The sequence below is a fragment of the Salminus brasiliensis genome, chromosome 23 (genome assembly GCF_030463535.1).
Source record: "Salminus brasiliensis chromosome 23, fSalBra1.hap2, whole genome shotgun sequence".
Classification (NCBI taxonomy): Eukaryota; Metazoa; Chordata; class Actinopteri; order Characiformes; family Bryconidae; genus Salminus; species Salminus brasiliensis.
Window position 1 is genome coordinate 24020999 of NC_132900.1, and position 17248 is coordinate 24038246.

Consider the following 17248-nt stretch of genomic DNA (forward strand, 5'->3'; position numbering starts at 1 on the left):
ACAGGTAGACACTCACTGACACAGACGATGTTTATGTGTATAGAATTTAACAGGTACACACAGTCCGTTTGTTTATTTGGGTTTATTGTAATGCCTCTGCTGATGCAGATTAACAGCGTAATAAATGAATTGATGGATATTGTAAACAGTAGTGTCAGGCTAAAGGTCGCCACTGCGGCTGCGCGAAGAGAGAAAACGATAGAGAACGCAGCTCCGCGGTGACGTAACCCGTCTCCACCGATGCGTGCCTAGACAAAAGAGGCAGGTGCGCACGCGCGCCGCCGGCCGAGCATCCCCCGAGCTCGCACGGCTCTCCTTGAGCTCGCGGCGGCTGAGAGCAGCTCCGGCCGGGCTTTGGGGGGGCGGGTGGATGAAGTGGGGCAAGTTGGGCAAGTGGGGCAGGGGGCAGGATGCAGTGGCGCGCGGGGTTCGCCTCCTCACGCGCCTTCGTGGTGGACCTGGGCCGGAACCGCAGTCTTCCGGTTCCTTTTGGGCTGCACGCTGACGAGCACCACTCGGTGTCGGGCTGCGTGGTGGCCCTCCCCCTACAGGACTGCAGCGGGATCATGTCCGGCCTGGTGGCCGAGTCGTGGTGGAGGAAAACACTGTACCTGACCGGAGGAGCTCTGCTGGCCGCCGCTGCCTATCTGCTCTACGAGCTGCTCGCAATCAGGTACGGTGTTGCGCTGTGCCGCAGGGAGGATGGACGGAGTATTATACAGCGTATGGTGGGCAGCTGTGCTTTCGACTGCATTGATTAGAAATGCGGTGTACTGGGTTGCACTGGGTGGGCTGCATTTGGTTGTATTGAATTGAACTGGTTTGTGTTGGATTGTACTGGGTTGTATTGGATTGATTTGGGTTAAACTGGTTTGTGCTAAGCTGTTCTGGGTTGAATTTGGTATTATTATTATTATTAACGGAATTGTGCTGAATTGTATTGGTTTGTATTGAATTGATTTGCTTTGGGTTGTATTAGATTGTTTTGGGCAGTTGTACTGGGTTATATTGAGCTGTGTTGGGTTGATTGGGTGAACTGATTTGTGTGGGGTTGTACTGGTGTGTGTTGGGCAGCATTGAATATTACACTAAATTGAATATTGGACTGCGCTAGTAAGCTGTTAACCGGGCTGCATCGTGTGTGTTTTGGACTGTAGCTGGTGATTTAATATGGGTTGTATCCGGGCGTGTTTGTTGGGATTGTTCAGAGAGGAATCGCTCGTGTTTTTGTATGAGCCTCAGGGACAGGGTTGAGTCACGTTTCCTAGGTCACGTGGGCGTCGGGCTGTGAGAGGCGCTGTGATGGTGAGCAGGAGTGAGTCTCCTTAGAGCCCAGTGTCCCCCTTCACTCCCCTACCCTCTCCTTCACTCGCATTCACTCCCCTACACTCTGCTTCACTCACTCGCTAGATTACATTGCGCTACGTCACGGAGGTTTAACTCGAGGAACGTGATGTTCTTCGCAGCGTTGGGTTGGATGAACACCATGCGCACGCGCACGCGCACACAAACACACACACACACACACACACACACACACACACACACACACACACACACACAAACACACAGCGCTTCAGCATCACATAGTAACCGGGCTGAGATCAGGCATGATGGGTATTTGAGCCACCTACATATTCATTCATTTATTTATTAGTATTATTCGTAGTAGTAGTAACAGTGATGTTATTTATTTGTAGTAGTAGTTGTTGTTATTGCTGTTGTTTTTAGTAGTAGTAATTATTATTATTAGTAGGAGTAGTAGTAGTAGTAATTGTAATGTAATAGTTGTGCACATTTTATTGTATACAATTATTGTATGAAGTAGTGCTTGTAATGTTGCTATTTATTGTTATTGTTTGTAGTAGTAATTGTAATGTTATTATTATTATTAGTAGTAGTGGTAGTAACCGTAATGTAATTAGTTGTGCTAATATTATTATATATTATTATTGTATTATTCTTTTTAGAAGTAGAAGTAGTAGTTGTAATGTTGCTATTATAATAAGCAGCAGCAGCAGTAGTAGTAGTATAACTACTATAACTGCTACATAACTTACCATAACTTACTACTACAAAACTTACTTTTATAGACTACAAATATGGTCATCTGCCTGACCTAAAATGTTATTAATTTGGTTTCATTTAAACAGTTTGAGTTAAATATACTGACTTAATCTGTTACAACATGAAGTCCAATATAAGCCAGAGTTCTAAGACTAATGTCCACATGTTCCTCCCTGCAACTAAAACAACATTAACATATTGATTTTCAACACATATTGTATTTGTGTACACAGGAGTAGCACTGTGGCTGTAGCAGACCGTATAGCATGTGTAGCTGCTGATCTGCAGTTAAATCACTGAGAGATGACTTTTGTAAAGGCCTTACAGTTCACAGGAACGCTTGCTCACATTTAGCAGTGAATGCCAGTGTGTGGTGATTAAATATGTATGCTGGTCCCCTCAGTGTGGCCTACTGCACTCCACTATCTGTGCTGATCTAATCCTACCTCAGATTAGATAACAAACATCAATCACCATTCAGAAACCCATTACACATCACACTGTAAAGTAGGGTCACACACAAACTGGATTTGTTTTTCTGTAGTTCAGCTGGTTCCAGTAGAATGTGCTTTTGGTCATCTCATAGCAATGCTGTCTACCAATTTCCCAGATATTTCTATTCATCTGCCAGTATCTACATTTCTTAGATTTGTTCGTGAGAAATGAATGAATGTCAGAATTGGTGGCGGTTCGGAAAAAGAAGCACTGGCTTCTTGCACTTGTGTCAGCCTTTACCTTCCCAGGTTTGGGAGCATTGCATGTGGTGGGGGAAAGTATGTTAAGGTTGTGTAATTGGTAATCCTAATTGAGAAAAAAATGAGTAAGTAAAAAAAAAAGTGGCTTGAGTGTTATGATAATTGATCACAGTGCGTCTTGGGGGATGTTTACACCTGGCTTTTCATGTGAGAAAAATCTGAAGCGGAAGATTACATTCACAGTAGCTGATGTTTTGGACACAGGTCGATTAGAAACTGACTGTAGATGTGATGGAAATAAAATGCATATATGAGTTTGATGATGCTGATATTTACTGATTCACTGCAGCATAAAATAAACATGTCAGATATGTTTGATGCAGCTGCCTCTGTGTATGGAGTTGTGTAGGTGGTGAGTGTGGGCTGGGTGGGTGGGTGTGGATGGAAGGATTACTCACATTCGTAATGTTGTATTAGTGACAATTCAGTTATAATCATACTTAGTTTGCTGATTTAACCATACATTGGAAAATGTTTAACATATTTTATATATTTTTATTTCTGATGCATGTTTTTTTTTTCCTTCTTCTTCTTGCCAATGGGAAATGCTAATGTTGGAAACAAACTGGACTTTCACGATCACATTTCTGTAAACATACTACATAAACAACCTCATTTAAATAATTTACTAAAACAGCATCAATATACCTAATTAATCCATTTAAGCTAAAACTGAAACTATATTATCATCCTCATAACGCCCTTATTTGTAATGCTATTCCACTTTCAGTCTGGATCGTAGTACGAAGAGTGATACCAGTGGTTGTCTTAACCAATATTTTAACCAATATATTTGATTATAGAGGTTGTTTTTTTGTTTTGTTTTTTTGTTTTTTTTAGAAGAATAAATTTGAAAATGTGAGTAACACCATGTCCAGTAGGCGGTGAGTGTGCATGAAATAAATGAATTACCACTAATAAAAACATATACACACACTGGTGCAGAAGACACGCATATAGCTCTGCTTCTTTCAGGTCAAGTGTTTGCAGGATCATGAAATAACACGTTCAGAGAGTCGAATCGACAGTTATTTCCTGCGAGAAATATTTACAGACTTTGGCTGAAAGTGGTGCTTGTAAGTTGTCTTTATTTAAGACAAGCATTTAAGTTGCTTGACTAAGGCAAAGACACAAACCCTAATGACAGATGCCTCTGAAGCGGTTTTCCTTGATGCGTTTGATTAAACACAACTGAGCGCCCAATTCCATGCAGACTGCAGCAGGCCGCAATGTTTTTAGTAGCCTCCACGTTCACTGCAAAAACCCTTCATCTGCTTTGTGTGGTGCTGACATTAACAGTGACTGCAATATGGTGTCTCTGTTCATCGTTTCTCTCTATGCCCTTCAAAATACTCAAACTCAAATGCACAATATTAGATAATAGTTGCGGTTTTGGCAAACCGAGGTGAGACGTCGATTGTCCAATGCAGTGGTGGGTCTTTCCTGTTATGGAACCCTGGGTGAACCACCTCTGTAGAACCTCTTATTTTACAATTGATTCAAAATAGTAGTCATATTTAGAAATCTCTGAAATAAGTATTGTTTGATGGTTAAGAGTTAGTAACAAGTACCAAACCACTAAAACCAATCTACAGACCCAATATATAGATTAATTCTTTTGCTCACAGTATAGTTCCATTCAAACTAATTGTCATGTTGTGTTAATTAGCTACAGGAGTTTAAGGGGATGTGTGACTGTGAGTTTGTATGGACAGTGTTTTTATTATTTTAAAGAATAAACCATCAGATAATTTCTATAGTTACAAGTGCTTTCATGTTTCATATTTGTGAGAATTCCTACCGTTGCAGCACTAAATTTAATTATGTGTGAAGGGGGAAATGGTGCTTTTATCCCACTGGCATAATCATTTTTTAAAGATTAATTCAAAATCAAATTTGACTTAATTCGTCATGCGTCTTTGTGGGTGCAGTGTGACTGAGCATAGGATTGTATGTGGTGGAGGTGTGGTGATACAGATGAGAGAGCTTGTGGACTGGTTTACTGGTACACAGCGCTATTGTCTGTTCAGCAGTCTAATTGCTTGAGGGTAGAAGCCGTCCTTCAACCTACTGATTTTGGTCTTCATGCTTCTGTACCTTCTGCCACTGGGCAGCTGTGAGAACAGGCAGTGGATTGAGTGTGTGGAGTCCAAAAAAAATCTTTCTTGACTTTGAGGTAAATAAAGAAGGTTTGGCACAGCTAGGCTGTGCACACCACCCTCTGCAGAGTGTTTTGCTCAAGAGCCGTGCAGTTCCCATACCAGATGATGATGCATCCTTTCAGAATACTCTCCTCAGTGCTGGAGGGCAGTGCTGTATTAGTTGATTAATCAAACAACTCATTTTTAGATTACTCTCTGTGTGTGTGTGTGTGTGTGTCTGTCTGTTTGTGTGTTAGGAATTAATTCTCCAAAATAATGAAGAAAAAAATAATAATAAAATAATATATATATGTGTGTGTGTGTGTGTGCAGCTTTACAGTCAAACACAAAATCTCAAACAAGAGAATAAATCATTTAGGTAAAAGAAATACAGTGCAACACATTTAACAATCTAACAAAATAAAGAAAACAACATAAAATCCACTTCCCGGACGAACCCAAAAGCAAGTTTTACAGTCCAAATAAAATTATTTTACAATACTTTTTGAGTAATGCTGAATTTTTTATTATTTTTTTGTTTTGTTTTGTTTTTTTGCTTTTTGCTGAAACTAGTACATTCTTAAAGAATATTCTCAATGAGTGCGGTTTCAGCAAAAGTTTACTTTTTCCCCAAACAAAATGACTCAAAGTATTGCATAAAAATCATTTAGCTCACAAACAAACACGGCACATGGCCTTCCATATGTGTGTGTGTTTGTGTGTGTGTGTGTGTGTGTGTGTGTGTGTAATTTGTTGTCGAAAGAACACAAGGAGCTGTGGAATTGATGACCCTGCGCTGGGAGGGTGGGGGGCAATTTGAGAACCAGCTACGTGTTTTAAAGCTCCCGCGGTATCGAGAAAAACCTTCTGTGTCTACACTAGACTAGACTAGACACTAGATTAAGAAACGGTTAACAACGCCACTTTCTGTGTGAAATACTTCCACACAATTTTTTTTGTAGCTGCAGCTGGCACTCCGAATAAATCCGTGCGACCATCTTTGCGACGCATCGACGCACGTTATGCAAATCGGCGTAATTTTGTAATTGATTACGTCGACGCGTCGCCCGATCCCTAGTACATGCCACACGTTCCCAGCCGTCTGAAGTAGAAGAGGTGCTTAAAAAAACCCAAAAAACAAAACCTCACTGAATGTTTAAATGTGATTATAAAATTTAAACAAGAATGTTATTGATGTTATAAAGAATTTATAACATAATTAAATAGACGTTAACTGATTTTTCTGTTTTTAAAGCACTGTTGCTTTTAAGCTCACCTTACAATCAGATAAATTCTTTAAACATTAGAGCAACATACAGCTATTGGCCATTAATAAACTGAAAATGTAGGGTATTATGTTTTTTTAATAGAAGCAAGTAATACCTGTAATGGAATATATTGGTGTAGCAACTCTGTTTGCAAAGTTTCCAAATTGAAAGTTAAAACTAAATTAATGTCAGTTTATGGTCAAAGTGTTCAGACAGCTTTCAAAATGGCCACCAGTATGTGTGATTACATGGATAGCCATATTTTCGTAAACAATGGTGTTGTGTTATCGCCACTCCATAGCTGACCGTTGTTAAGCAGGTGGATTTGGCAAAGCTTTCTAGTTAATATTTGAGATTCAAGGTTTAGGATTCAAGAGTTTATTTTCCTGTGCACAGCAGAAACAAGCAGTTACACTGTACAATAAAATATTTACTTTGGAATAGCCTAGTCCATGATGGCTTACTCATGTGTTGCACAGTTTTACACAATGCAGTAGAAATAACCCAATCATGTTTGAAAAACAAAAAAGTCAAGCCCTTTCAAGTCAAGTCGTTTCTCAGTGTTAATCAAGCAAGTCTTAATTCCTTAAATTTGTGACTTAAGTCTGACTTGGGTGAAGTCATATGACTTGAGTCCCCCCTTTTATTTTAAGGTAAATTTGTGACATAATGTTATAATAGATATCATTGACTTGATGTGCAAATTGTGGGTGCCCCCATGCCAGCAAGATGTTTCCCATGTTGCCCATATTTAAATCTGTCACTGTTGTAAACTAAAAAAGCACACATCAGATACCAAACATGTCTCTGCTGATTGATTGAATCGGTTGTCATGTGTTTTGTGTAGGAAAGAACAGCAGTTGGACTCTAAAGATGCAATCATTCTCCACCAGTTCTCCAGGCCCAAAAATGGCGTCCCCAGCCTGTCTCCGTTCTGCCTGAAGATGGAAACTTACCTGCGTATGGTGGACTTGCCTTACCAGGTACGCTGCTCAGGCCAGGACTTTTGTTTTTTGAAAACAAAAAAACAAAAAAAAATATCTTGAAATAACAGTTTAAGAATGTGTCTTCAGATAAAACCATTTGTGACTTTAATTATAGTTTTGATAAATGGTGTTGTTTATAGAATGCATGTTATGATTTTGTATTATGAATTTAGTACGTATGTCCTGCTCAGGTTATTTTGCCTCCTGATACCGATCTGATCCTTGTGTTTGTATAAGTAATACAGCCACATAGTTTCTAGAAGATGTGCAAAATGTAATAAGATGGAAATAAATGTATGTACACTTTGATGGTTGCGCAAGGGTTAATGTAAAAAGTCTTTTTACTCTCTTCTGCAGAACTACTTTGACGGCAGTCTGTCTCCTCAGGCGACAATGCCCTGGATTGAGTATAATCATGAGTGTGTGTCCGGGACGGAGTTTATTATTGATTTTCTGGAGGAGAAACTCGGTGCGAGCCTCAATAAGAGCCTGAGCGGTCCAGAGCAGGCCGTGGCACGGGCAATCACCAAAATGGTGGAGGAACACTTATACTGGTGAGTCACTAAGCTTTACACATCAACTCCCCAACCCCCAACCCATCCAGTACTTACCTGTGCATAATACATATTAGATATATTGTAACTGTTATAGTGTATGAACTACAGACTAAAATGTGCCTGGAGAACACATACTCTTGAAATTAGCTTTTACAGTATATAGATTGGTGGACACTGTCTGGATAGTCTCAGAGTTCCAGACACGATCTCGTAACAGCAGTTCATGTTTTCAGTCAGCCGCCAGAAAGTCTGCCATAAAGTCTGGTGGAAATATGGTTTTACTAGAGTAGAGTAAACCTGAGTTTAAAATGTCAAAACCCATCCAGCACTTCCTGAGACTGAGCTCTGATGGTATATGTCCACAGATGCAAAATGATTTAATCAATTAAATGTGGCTCATAAAAATTGAGTGAATCAAGGAAGGTAAAACTGCAACCAGTACACCCTTGCTCTCCTCCCACTCTCTCTTATTTATTGTCTGTCACTAAAACCAGTGTCAGTAATCACCAATAGTAGCCAATCAGAATCTTTAACCCATTGCAGTAACCGGAGCTGGTTCCGGCCCTATGAAAAGCAGAAAGTCACTTACTTAATAGCATCTAGATAGGTGCCAAAGAGCACTCTACCTACAGTTGGAAAGTATATTTCATGTTATCGTGCTGTTACCACTCCTTTATGGACAGCTCTACACACATATATTGACAAGCTGGGAGAACCAGAACCAGCATCTGAAGTGAAAGAAGCATGTGGACAGAGGCAGTAGAGTTATATTATAGAATTTGACACAAATACAAAGCTTTATGCAGTTCTTGCAAAAGGTCTTAAACAGTTGAATCAAAATTCTAAATGCTAAAAGTGCATTAGTTGTCTTGCAGCCCAGAGCAACTGATGTTGTTTTAAAATAGCCAATACCTGATGTGATAAGGTTCAGGATTGATCCAGGCACATTTTAGTCTGTAGTTCATACACTATAACAGTTACAATATATCTAATATGTATTATGCACAGGTAAGTACTGGATGGGTTGGGGGTTGGGGAGTTGATCATCCAACACAGCAGTGCTCCAAATTCTTGTAGAAAGTCATTCCTGTACAGCAGAGACAGAAACTCTTTTAAATACCCTTGATTTTAGAAGAAACAATAATGAGCACCTGATACTTAATGTCAATTTGGTAATGTGTGCAAATGGCTCATGCTGAGTGTAAGAAGGAGAAATGAATGGCGTTATAAAAGACGAGACAACGGCCACTGGTTGAAGTATCAGCGGAGGTTTTCGTAACGCTCTACATGGCATCTGTTTATAAAGTCCCAGTCAGTCCGTTTCAAAATAAAAGTCACAAATACAAACGAAGCATTAACAAATAAAAAAAAAAACCTAATGAACTAATAAATAAAATGGAAGCCAAAATTATGTCTTATGTGCCTCTTTTTTTTATGCTGATTTGAATAATTGGGGGGGGGGTAGTTTTGTATTATTTTTTTTTTATTATTTTTTTTTTTTTTATTGCTACTACTTGCACATCCTAGGTTTAAAAGTTTGACAAGAAATATATTGGAGTTTTATGTATCTTTTTTTATTTGCAGAAAAATTCATTACAACACTATTTTTGGAATCATTCATCTTTATGGTTTTCATTATTAGCAAATATATAAAACAACCTATAAAACAAATACACATTTAAAAGTTATAAGCTACATAAAATCGAATTGATAATTGAGTGATTCATAATAACGAAATAACCAATTAATTGTTTCAATAATCAATCGATTATTCGACTGTCAAAGTAGTTGTTTGGTGCAGCTCTAGTTGGTATGGTTTCTAAGCCACTGTTTGCGCATTAGCGGTATTAATCTGGTTTTTTTTTGTGTGTGTGCCTGTCTCCATAAGTCCCTTTCCATCTTCTCCACCGGAAGTCTCTGGTTAGATGCACTTACTGCTATTGATTTAATTATTTATAGTCAGGTAGGGCTGTGGTCGGGTCTGTTGCTTTGTGTGTGTATAGAATAATATGTGTGTGTGTGTGTGTGAGTGCACAGGCTGATGTAGGGCCGTAAATAAAGCTAATGGATGTCACTGCGAGGACATGGGCAGGAAGTCTGGATCATATTACTGTTGAAGTTCGGAAAGGGACACCTGCACTGTCTTCAGCCCTTTACACTCCTTAACACTAGATCAGAGCCCAGCACACACCCAGACTGACACAGTTTCATTCTTAAGGGCCCATTTTATGGAAAAGTTACACTGCCTTAAAATAAGAGTATTTTAAGCATAGGAACATTTTTCACAGTTAACTTCGGTTTATACATCCATAAACATCAATGAAGTTTTGAAGTCAACCTACAGCAGATTATCCCTGCCCAATCAGCATAAAGCAGTTTAGCCCCACCCATTTAATCAACAGCAGTGTAGCCACGGCAATTAACGCTAAAGTTATAGAGCGTGTTTAAGCCCAGACTGCTTTTTAAGTGAGGACATTTCATTTCCAGTGTCTCCGGATTGTGTGAACTATGATCCAATAAGGAAACGGAAATATGAATATCAGTTTTTCCACAAGGTTGTTAACATAAGGTATGTGTTAGTGGTGTTTATTGTTTTAGGGGTGTGGATTTTAACACGATTGTGCGTGTGTGCATTTGTTGTTTTCAGGGCAATAGTGTACTGTCAGTGGGTGGAGAATGTGGAACAGACTGAGAAGCTGCTGGACGTTCCTGGCCCACTAAGTGAGGTTCTGAAGTGGACGCTGTGCCAGCTGAATGGAGGTCTGGTGAGGAGGGAAATGTTCTGTCAGGGAATTGGTCGGTTCTCCAGAGACGAGCTCTACACACTGATGGAGAGAGACATGCGCACACTGGCCACGCTGCTGGGTAAGGATGTAGCTTCTTGCACACAAACTTACACACACACTCATAAAAAGCGAGCTTTGCTCAATGTTTAAAACGTGGCTATTTAGGGTTGCAGAAGATAAATGTTGGAACACAACTGTGAAGATTTGATTGTACACAGGCCTGCGGCATGTACTGTTAGTAGTGTTTGATTGTGTGTTTGTGTTTGTTAGGAGATAAAAAGTATATAATGGGTTCTAAAGTGTCCAGTGTCGACGCTGCAGTGTTTGGCCATCTTGCTCAGGCGATGTGGACTCTGCCTGGTTCCAGACCAGAACAGCTTATTAAAGGTAAGACAACTGCACACTCTGCTAAGCTCCAACAAACATACAAACAAGAAACTTGTGGATACAGGATGTCGACACTGGAAACATAAAATCTGCATAAAAATGAACTATAAACTATCATTGTAAACTATCTACTACTATTTAAACTATCTACTGACTAACAGCTTGAGACTTGTGTGTGACAGTGTAACATTATGTGAATTCACGCTGTAAAGAAGTGTTAAGATGCGGTTACACAGAATGTGATTGAAATTTCAAACAAGCCAGTTCACTTGAATGGAAAACAATGTAGGAGCATAAAAAGGGAATTTGCCTCGATTCATTTAGCTTCATCTAGGTACACTTTAACCTAAAACCTCTGAAGCATAAACCAGCAACACAGGCCTGGGCTGTGCACACTGGTGGAGGTGGTCCTTTTTATTGCTAAAGATTATTGAGTGTTAGTTGAATAGCTTACAAGTATTTACAGAGCAAATAAGAGTCCTTATTTTGTTGTTTTATAATAATTTATTGTTAAGTAAAAGAACAGTATAATGAATTAAATGTGGACATCTGTAGGTCTTGGCGTGAAAATGTTTTAAAACCCCTGGTGTTAGCATGTTAGCAAAATGCCATGCTAAGCATAGCTTAAGCTGATTGGTATCTGAAGTCAGAAAGCTCATTGCTTTAGTTTTGATTACTAAATTATGTCCAGATGCAAAATATGTTAATATTCTGACATGTTTTAGCAACTAAAGCTACATCAAGCAGTTTTCCTGCCTCTTTGTCAGCATAAAGCTCCCCCCAAAAAAGCTAGCTAAATAAATGAGCTCTTCACATCCTGCTGTAGATCAGGAACGTCCACAAAAGCTTGAACGAAAACAGCAGAGCAAGGAGGATGTCTGGTTTGACTGTAGGTTTATTTGGCAGCGACATATTTGGGCTTTGTGTAAATTTATGGAGGTTGATGTGGTTACTGTGTTGTGTTGTTACCTGTGTCAGGTGAGCTGATTAACCTGGCCATGTACTGCGAGCGAATCCGGAGGAAGTTCTGGCCCGAATGGTTTGTGGATGTGGATGATTTGTATTCAGATGAAGAGAGCGACAGCAGTGGCGGGACGCCTACTCACCTGCTGGACTGCAGCCTGTTCTCACACACCGACACACTAGGCGACAGCACCGGCAGCTCGCCGGCGCACACACACTCGCCAGACACCGACCGCTCCGGCCGCTCGCTGTCCGACTCCGACATCGAGGTGGACGGCTCCGACTCTGAACAGCATGTCAAGGGGTAGATCGCAGATCCAGTAACCTCTGACTGGACTGGAGAACATCGGCTCTGCAGCAGAATCTGGACTGCAGCACTGCATTATAAGACATAATGTCCCCAGTATGGACTTTTGAGGAGCCACACTGACTGAGCATCAGTTTTAAAAATGTGTGACTATGCGTGTGTGTGTGTGTGTGTGTGCACAGAAGAGGGTTTTTATGATGGCCACACCGTTTTAGACATATGTCCAAAAGTATTCAGATGCTGCTTCTATTAACGTAATACACAATATGTATAATATTTCATTTTTCTGATGTTTTATAAGTTGAAACTAAATGATGGCTAAATCAAAACTGTCCACTGAAACATGAACTAAAAGATAATGTCAATTATGTTTTTTTAGTGTGTTTAAATATGGATGTCAAACTGTAAACCCCCAGCAGGGGGCATTATTATTCAGTAAAGCTGTTAACAATACTCAGCACAGTGAGACTAAGTTATTAATGCATTTGTGAAAATATGAACATCAGTTTAAAAAAAAACAAAAAAACAATTACCAGTCAGTGTTCATTACCATTTGGTGTGAGGGAGCTTTTAGAGATTCAGACATCACCACTGCTGTGAACAAGTTTCTAGAGAATGACCCACTCCAAGTGACCGTTTACATCTCAGCCATTTAATTATGCGGATAATTTTCTCCTTTTAAAGATAGACAGTTAAATTTTAACAACCTGTTTAATTCTAATTATAAAGAGAACTTACCTTACCTTGGTAATAAAAAGGTAAACTTTCATAACTTATATTATTTAAATGTGAAGATTTTTTGGCTTGCCAATCAAGCACAGTAATAACATCAATAAACCATTATGTAGTAGTTTTTGCACTGGGCAGATGCTTAGTCCTGCTGGTAAAGGAAATTTGCATCTCCATACAGAGGGAAGCATGAAGTGCTTTAAAATCTCCTGGTAGATGCGAAACAAGCAGGTGTTTGGATACTTTTGGACATGAATAGATGTGTTATTTAGACTTTACTATATGTGGGTTATGTAAGGGGTTGGGTGGTCCTGTTGGTCTGAGACATGGTTCAACATGCCTGAAGCCTAAAGTCAGGTTTTCTGTTGTTGTTGTGTTTTTTGGTTGTTTTTTTTTTTTGTTTTTTTTTTAAATAAATAGTATGGGGCATGTTCGGTCTTAAAATCTTTCATCAGTTCATTGCAGTCTAAATGCATCACGTCTGTCTATCAAATCCTAGCTATGACCACGGACAAAAGGATGCGATATTATTTTTAACTATCAGTATCGCTATCATCTGTACATAGACAGTGCTATGTTTGTATCATGACACATAAACATATACTACTGCATACTGCTCTTGTACTTACTGCATAATAATACACATATACATACACATGTGGTTAGAGCAAGGAGCAAGTACATAGACATTTTTTTGTTTTATATTAAACCCTTTTTTTCATTTTATTACACACATCACTGTGTGTGCATGTGTAAGTTTGTGCTTCTTGTGCATGTAAATGTGTATTGTGATGCAGGAAGTACTATAGCAGTATGCAGTAGTATGTGTTTGTGTGTCATGATGCAAATACAGCACTGTGTGTAATAAATTCTTATATTTTACGCTTTACATTTTATCAGCATTTAGCTCCATTTATTGTGGGCTGGTGGCTCTAGTGTTCTGCAATTCTAGGTTTAGTGTAATCTAATATTAGAAAGTGACCAGGCTCCTCATAAACAGGGCTGCATCCAAAACTGCATACTCGCAAACTAAAAAGTATGTAAAAATAGTACGCAATCATTATTGGTAGAGAAGGTATACTATGGTAATCTGTGGATTTGGACGCGGAGTAGCGATCATGGGTACATATCTAAAGCTGCGATGTGTATTTGTTACCACCAGAGGGCACTGTGACCATTCTCGTTCAGCTGGGCTTAATGCAGGCCACATTTTACTGTCCACAGCAGCAGCGCTATGGCCTTAACTTCAGCCCAGGCGTCCTTAGTCACCGTCCAGGGCACGTGGTGCGTTACCTCTACTCTTACACACCAGCTCATTAGCAACATGCTTAATTAGATAAATAGTTCCAGGTGTGCGGAAATGTTCACACTGTGGAGTCTCTGCTGTTTGTTCACAACTCATGTTTCACCTTATATATGTGTGTGTGTGTGTGTGTGTGTGTGTGTGTGAGAGAGAGAGAGAGAGCTGATGATGAGTTTGCCTTAGGTGGTTTGAGAAGCAGCTTTATAATCAATTATACCTCTTACTTGAAATCAAAGCCAGTACAAATTATTTTTTTCTATATTTATGTATGTATTTATTTACATATTGTTTTAATTATGTATATATTTATTTATCATTTGTGTACAGTATGTGGTTATTTAAACATGTTTTGGTTGCTTACCCCGTCAGAGAACTTATTTTGGACATATTAAGTGATCGGCTCTGTTTTAAACACACTGACAGGATAAAAACGTCGGTTTACTATAACTGTATGGACGTCTAAAGATATTCTCATAATGCTGCATAATTAAATGTTTGAGATGTAAACAAAGTTATTCTAAGTGGGTTTGTTTCTAGAGAACGCTACCATTGTCAGAATTGTTTACAGTTGTGGTGAACGGAACCAGACAGCTGAACCTCTAAAAGCTCCTTCACAGAACTTTTTGCTACACACAGAATACACAGCCTGCTGCCCAAGAAACTATTTTACCATTGATTTAGAATAGTTTTAAGGTTTTGGATCTAAAACATGTTTTTAAAATCAAATATAATTAAAATGGTGGAAGGAGACATGCAGTTGTCAACAGAGAAAGCTTGTTTTCAGATTTTCCAATATTTTACCATCATCAACATTTAAAAGACACCTGTAGAATAACTGGTGGGTTGGAATAGTAAATAAAATAGCTATATTTGTGTTGTAGTCATGGTGACACTCGATTCCATTCACCACCACTGTAAAGAGTCTTTAAGTTTCTCTACAAAGAACTACAATTTCACACTAAACCCAGTGCTGAATGTGTTCATCTCAAACACGGAGTTATGGAGGAATGTTAGGAAAAACATGGATAAATGATTGGGACACAGCCTGTGTGTTTTAGGCCTCCCTAGTCTGCATATGAACCTGTCTACAGAGGATGTAGCTGGACTTTCTGCTCAGCTGCATTACAGAAGCCATATTGGAGTAGAATACAGATGAATGACCATGCTGTGTGTGATGTAATCCCCTGAGTGAGAAATTCCTGATGGACTGAGTAATCTGTAAGCATTCATGTACTTACAGTAATTTCCTCTGAGTGTGCAATAGCGACTGAACCAATAACAATAGCTGTGACAATTTCACTGTGTGTGTGTGTCTGTTGGATGATTCCAAACATAAATGTCAAGAAGACACCAATACCAATAAATGTAATTATGATCAAGTAAGTCTAACTAGTAAATATTAAGATGAGTTCAAATATGTACATTTCAAATAAAGTCAAAATATGTGTCTGCGGTCAGAGACGAGTCCGAGTACAAATACTTAACAAATTCAAAAGGGCTAATATGACTGAATACAAATACTAAACGAGTACAAGTCTGCGTACATGTACTAAACAAATCCAAGATGACAGAGTACAAATACTTAACAAGTGTAGGACAGGTCTGAGTTCATATACTGGTCAAGTCCCAAGACGAGTCAGATCACAAATACAAAACAACTACAAGACAAGTACAAAAAATAAAGATGTTCAAGGTTAGTCTGAGAATGAGTCTAAACAGTTGTAAAATCAGATAATCAGACCTGCCGGAGTCTTCAGACATACCCAGATGCTGATTCTCAACATTCTCTGCCCTCCATAAAATTCCTCTTAGAACTAACTTTTCTCTTTTTACCTTCTTCGAGTAAATGGTCCAGCCCGACCTGCTGGAAGATTGCCCGCTGAGGTCCCCTCTACCTGCGTCTAACTAGCTGCCACCTACCAGTCCGGCCAGCGGGTCCCCCCCAAACCGCCACCACCCATGGCTCACCCGCCTGCCGCTGCTGCCTGTTTGGTGGCCAGGCTGAAACCTAGATGGACTCGTGCCTGTCTGACACTATTAATATCACCACTATTAACTGTCTGTTGTATCTGCTTTGGTAATTTTTATCATTAATGTTTAAAACAGTCTGGCCAGAGGAGGATGGGTTCCCCTTGTGAGTATTGGTTCCTCCCAAGGTTTCTTCCTCCAGCTCTGAGGGAGTTTTTCCTTGCCACTGTCGCCGTTGGCTTGCTCACGGGGGTCTTTGACCCTTCATGTTATTTCTTCTTTCTTCTCTGTCTCTGTCCTTTATTAAGTACTTCTGTCCTTTATTAAGTACTAATTATGTAAAGCTGCTTTGTGACGACAACAGTTGTAAAAAGCGCTATACAAATAAATTTGACTTGACTTGACTTGACTAAAATACGAACACTAAATATATCCAAGATGAATCTGAGTGCAAATACTAAACAGGTCAGAGACAGTGTTTGCTTTTTGTTTTGAAATGTAAAAAGAAATTGCATAAAGGAGACACCACCTTGTTTTCAGTCACATAAATATGGGGAGCAGACAAAGACAAAGCAGATAAAGACAGAAAGACTATTATTAATGAGAGAGAGAGAAAAAAAAGGACTCTCTGTGGGGGGGCGGGGGGGGGTGTCGCAGGTGCAGTTTGTGATCAAGGCCTTTCGGCTGTAAAAGCTTAAACAGTCTGAACTGAACCTGCTTATCACCCTCTCTCTCTCTCTAGCCAAGTGTAAACAGAGGGAAAGAAAATTAAAAAGGGAATACCCCCGAGATCCTGAAACAAATTAGAGCAAACAAATTACACAGAGTCAACACACACACACACACACACATCTGTGGTTTTGGATTCTAGAAAGCCAAAGCGAGCTCCAGTTTGAATGCAGTAAGGGTCTTACGGGTTAGCTTTGGGGGTCATGTTTGTCAAGCTATATATTAAAATGCACAACACACACGTACACACCTGTAGACTGACATACAGACTATGATTTTCTACAGCAGTGTAATAACTTTTT

The 17248-nt window shown here is 39.5% G+C and overlaps 1 protein-coding gene across 1 annotated transcript; it reads left to right on the forward strand.

Moving 5' to 3' along the window:
• The first annotated feature begins 359 nt into the window (after positions 1-359).
• faxcb (failed axon connections homolog, metaxin like GST domain containing b) lies at positions 360-15548 on the forward strand. Its single transcript, XM_072669126.1, has 6 exons — positions 360-673; positions 7079-7214; positions 7575-7771; positions 10422-10639; positions 10831-10947; positions 11926-15548. The coding sequence occupies exons 1-6, from the start codon at positions 411-413 to the stop codon at positions 12216-12218; spliced, it is 1224 nt and encodes a 407-aa protein (XP_072525227.1). The 5' UTR covers positions 360-410; the 3' UTR covers positions 12219-15548.
• The last annotated feature ends 1700 nt before the right edge of the window (positions 15549-17248 follow it).

Excerpts from the sequence above, each read along its gene's own strand:
- faxcb (XM_072669126.1), top strand. The coding sequence starts at position 411 with ATGCAGTGGCGCGCGGGGTTCGCCTCCTCACGCGCCTTCGTGGTGGAC. Across the intron at positions 674-7,078 it reads TACGAGCTGCTCGCAATCAG|GAAAGAACAGCAGTTGGACT; the intron begins GTACGGTGTTGC and ends TGTTTTGTGTAG. Across the intron at positions 7,215-7,574 it reads TGGTGGACTTGCCTTACCAG|AACTACTTTGACGGCAGTCT; the intron begins GTACGCTGCTCA and ends TCTCTTCTGCAG.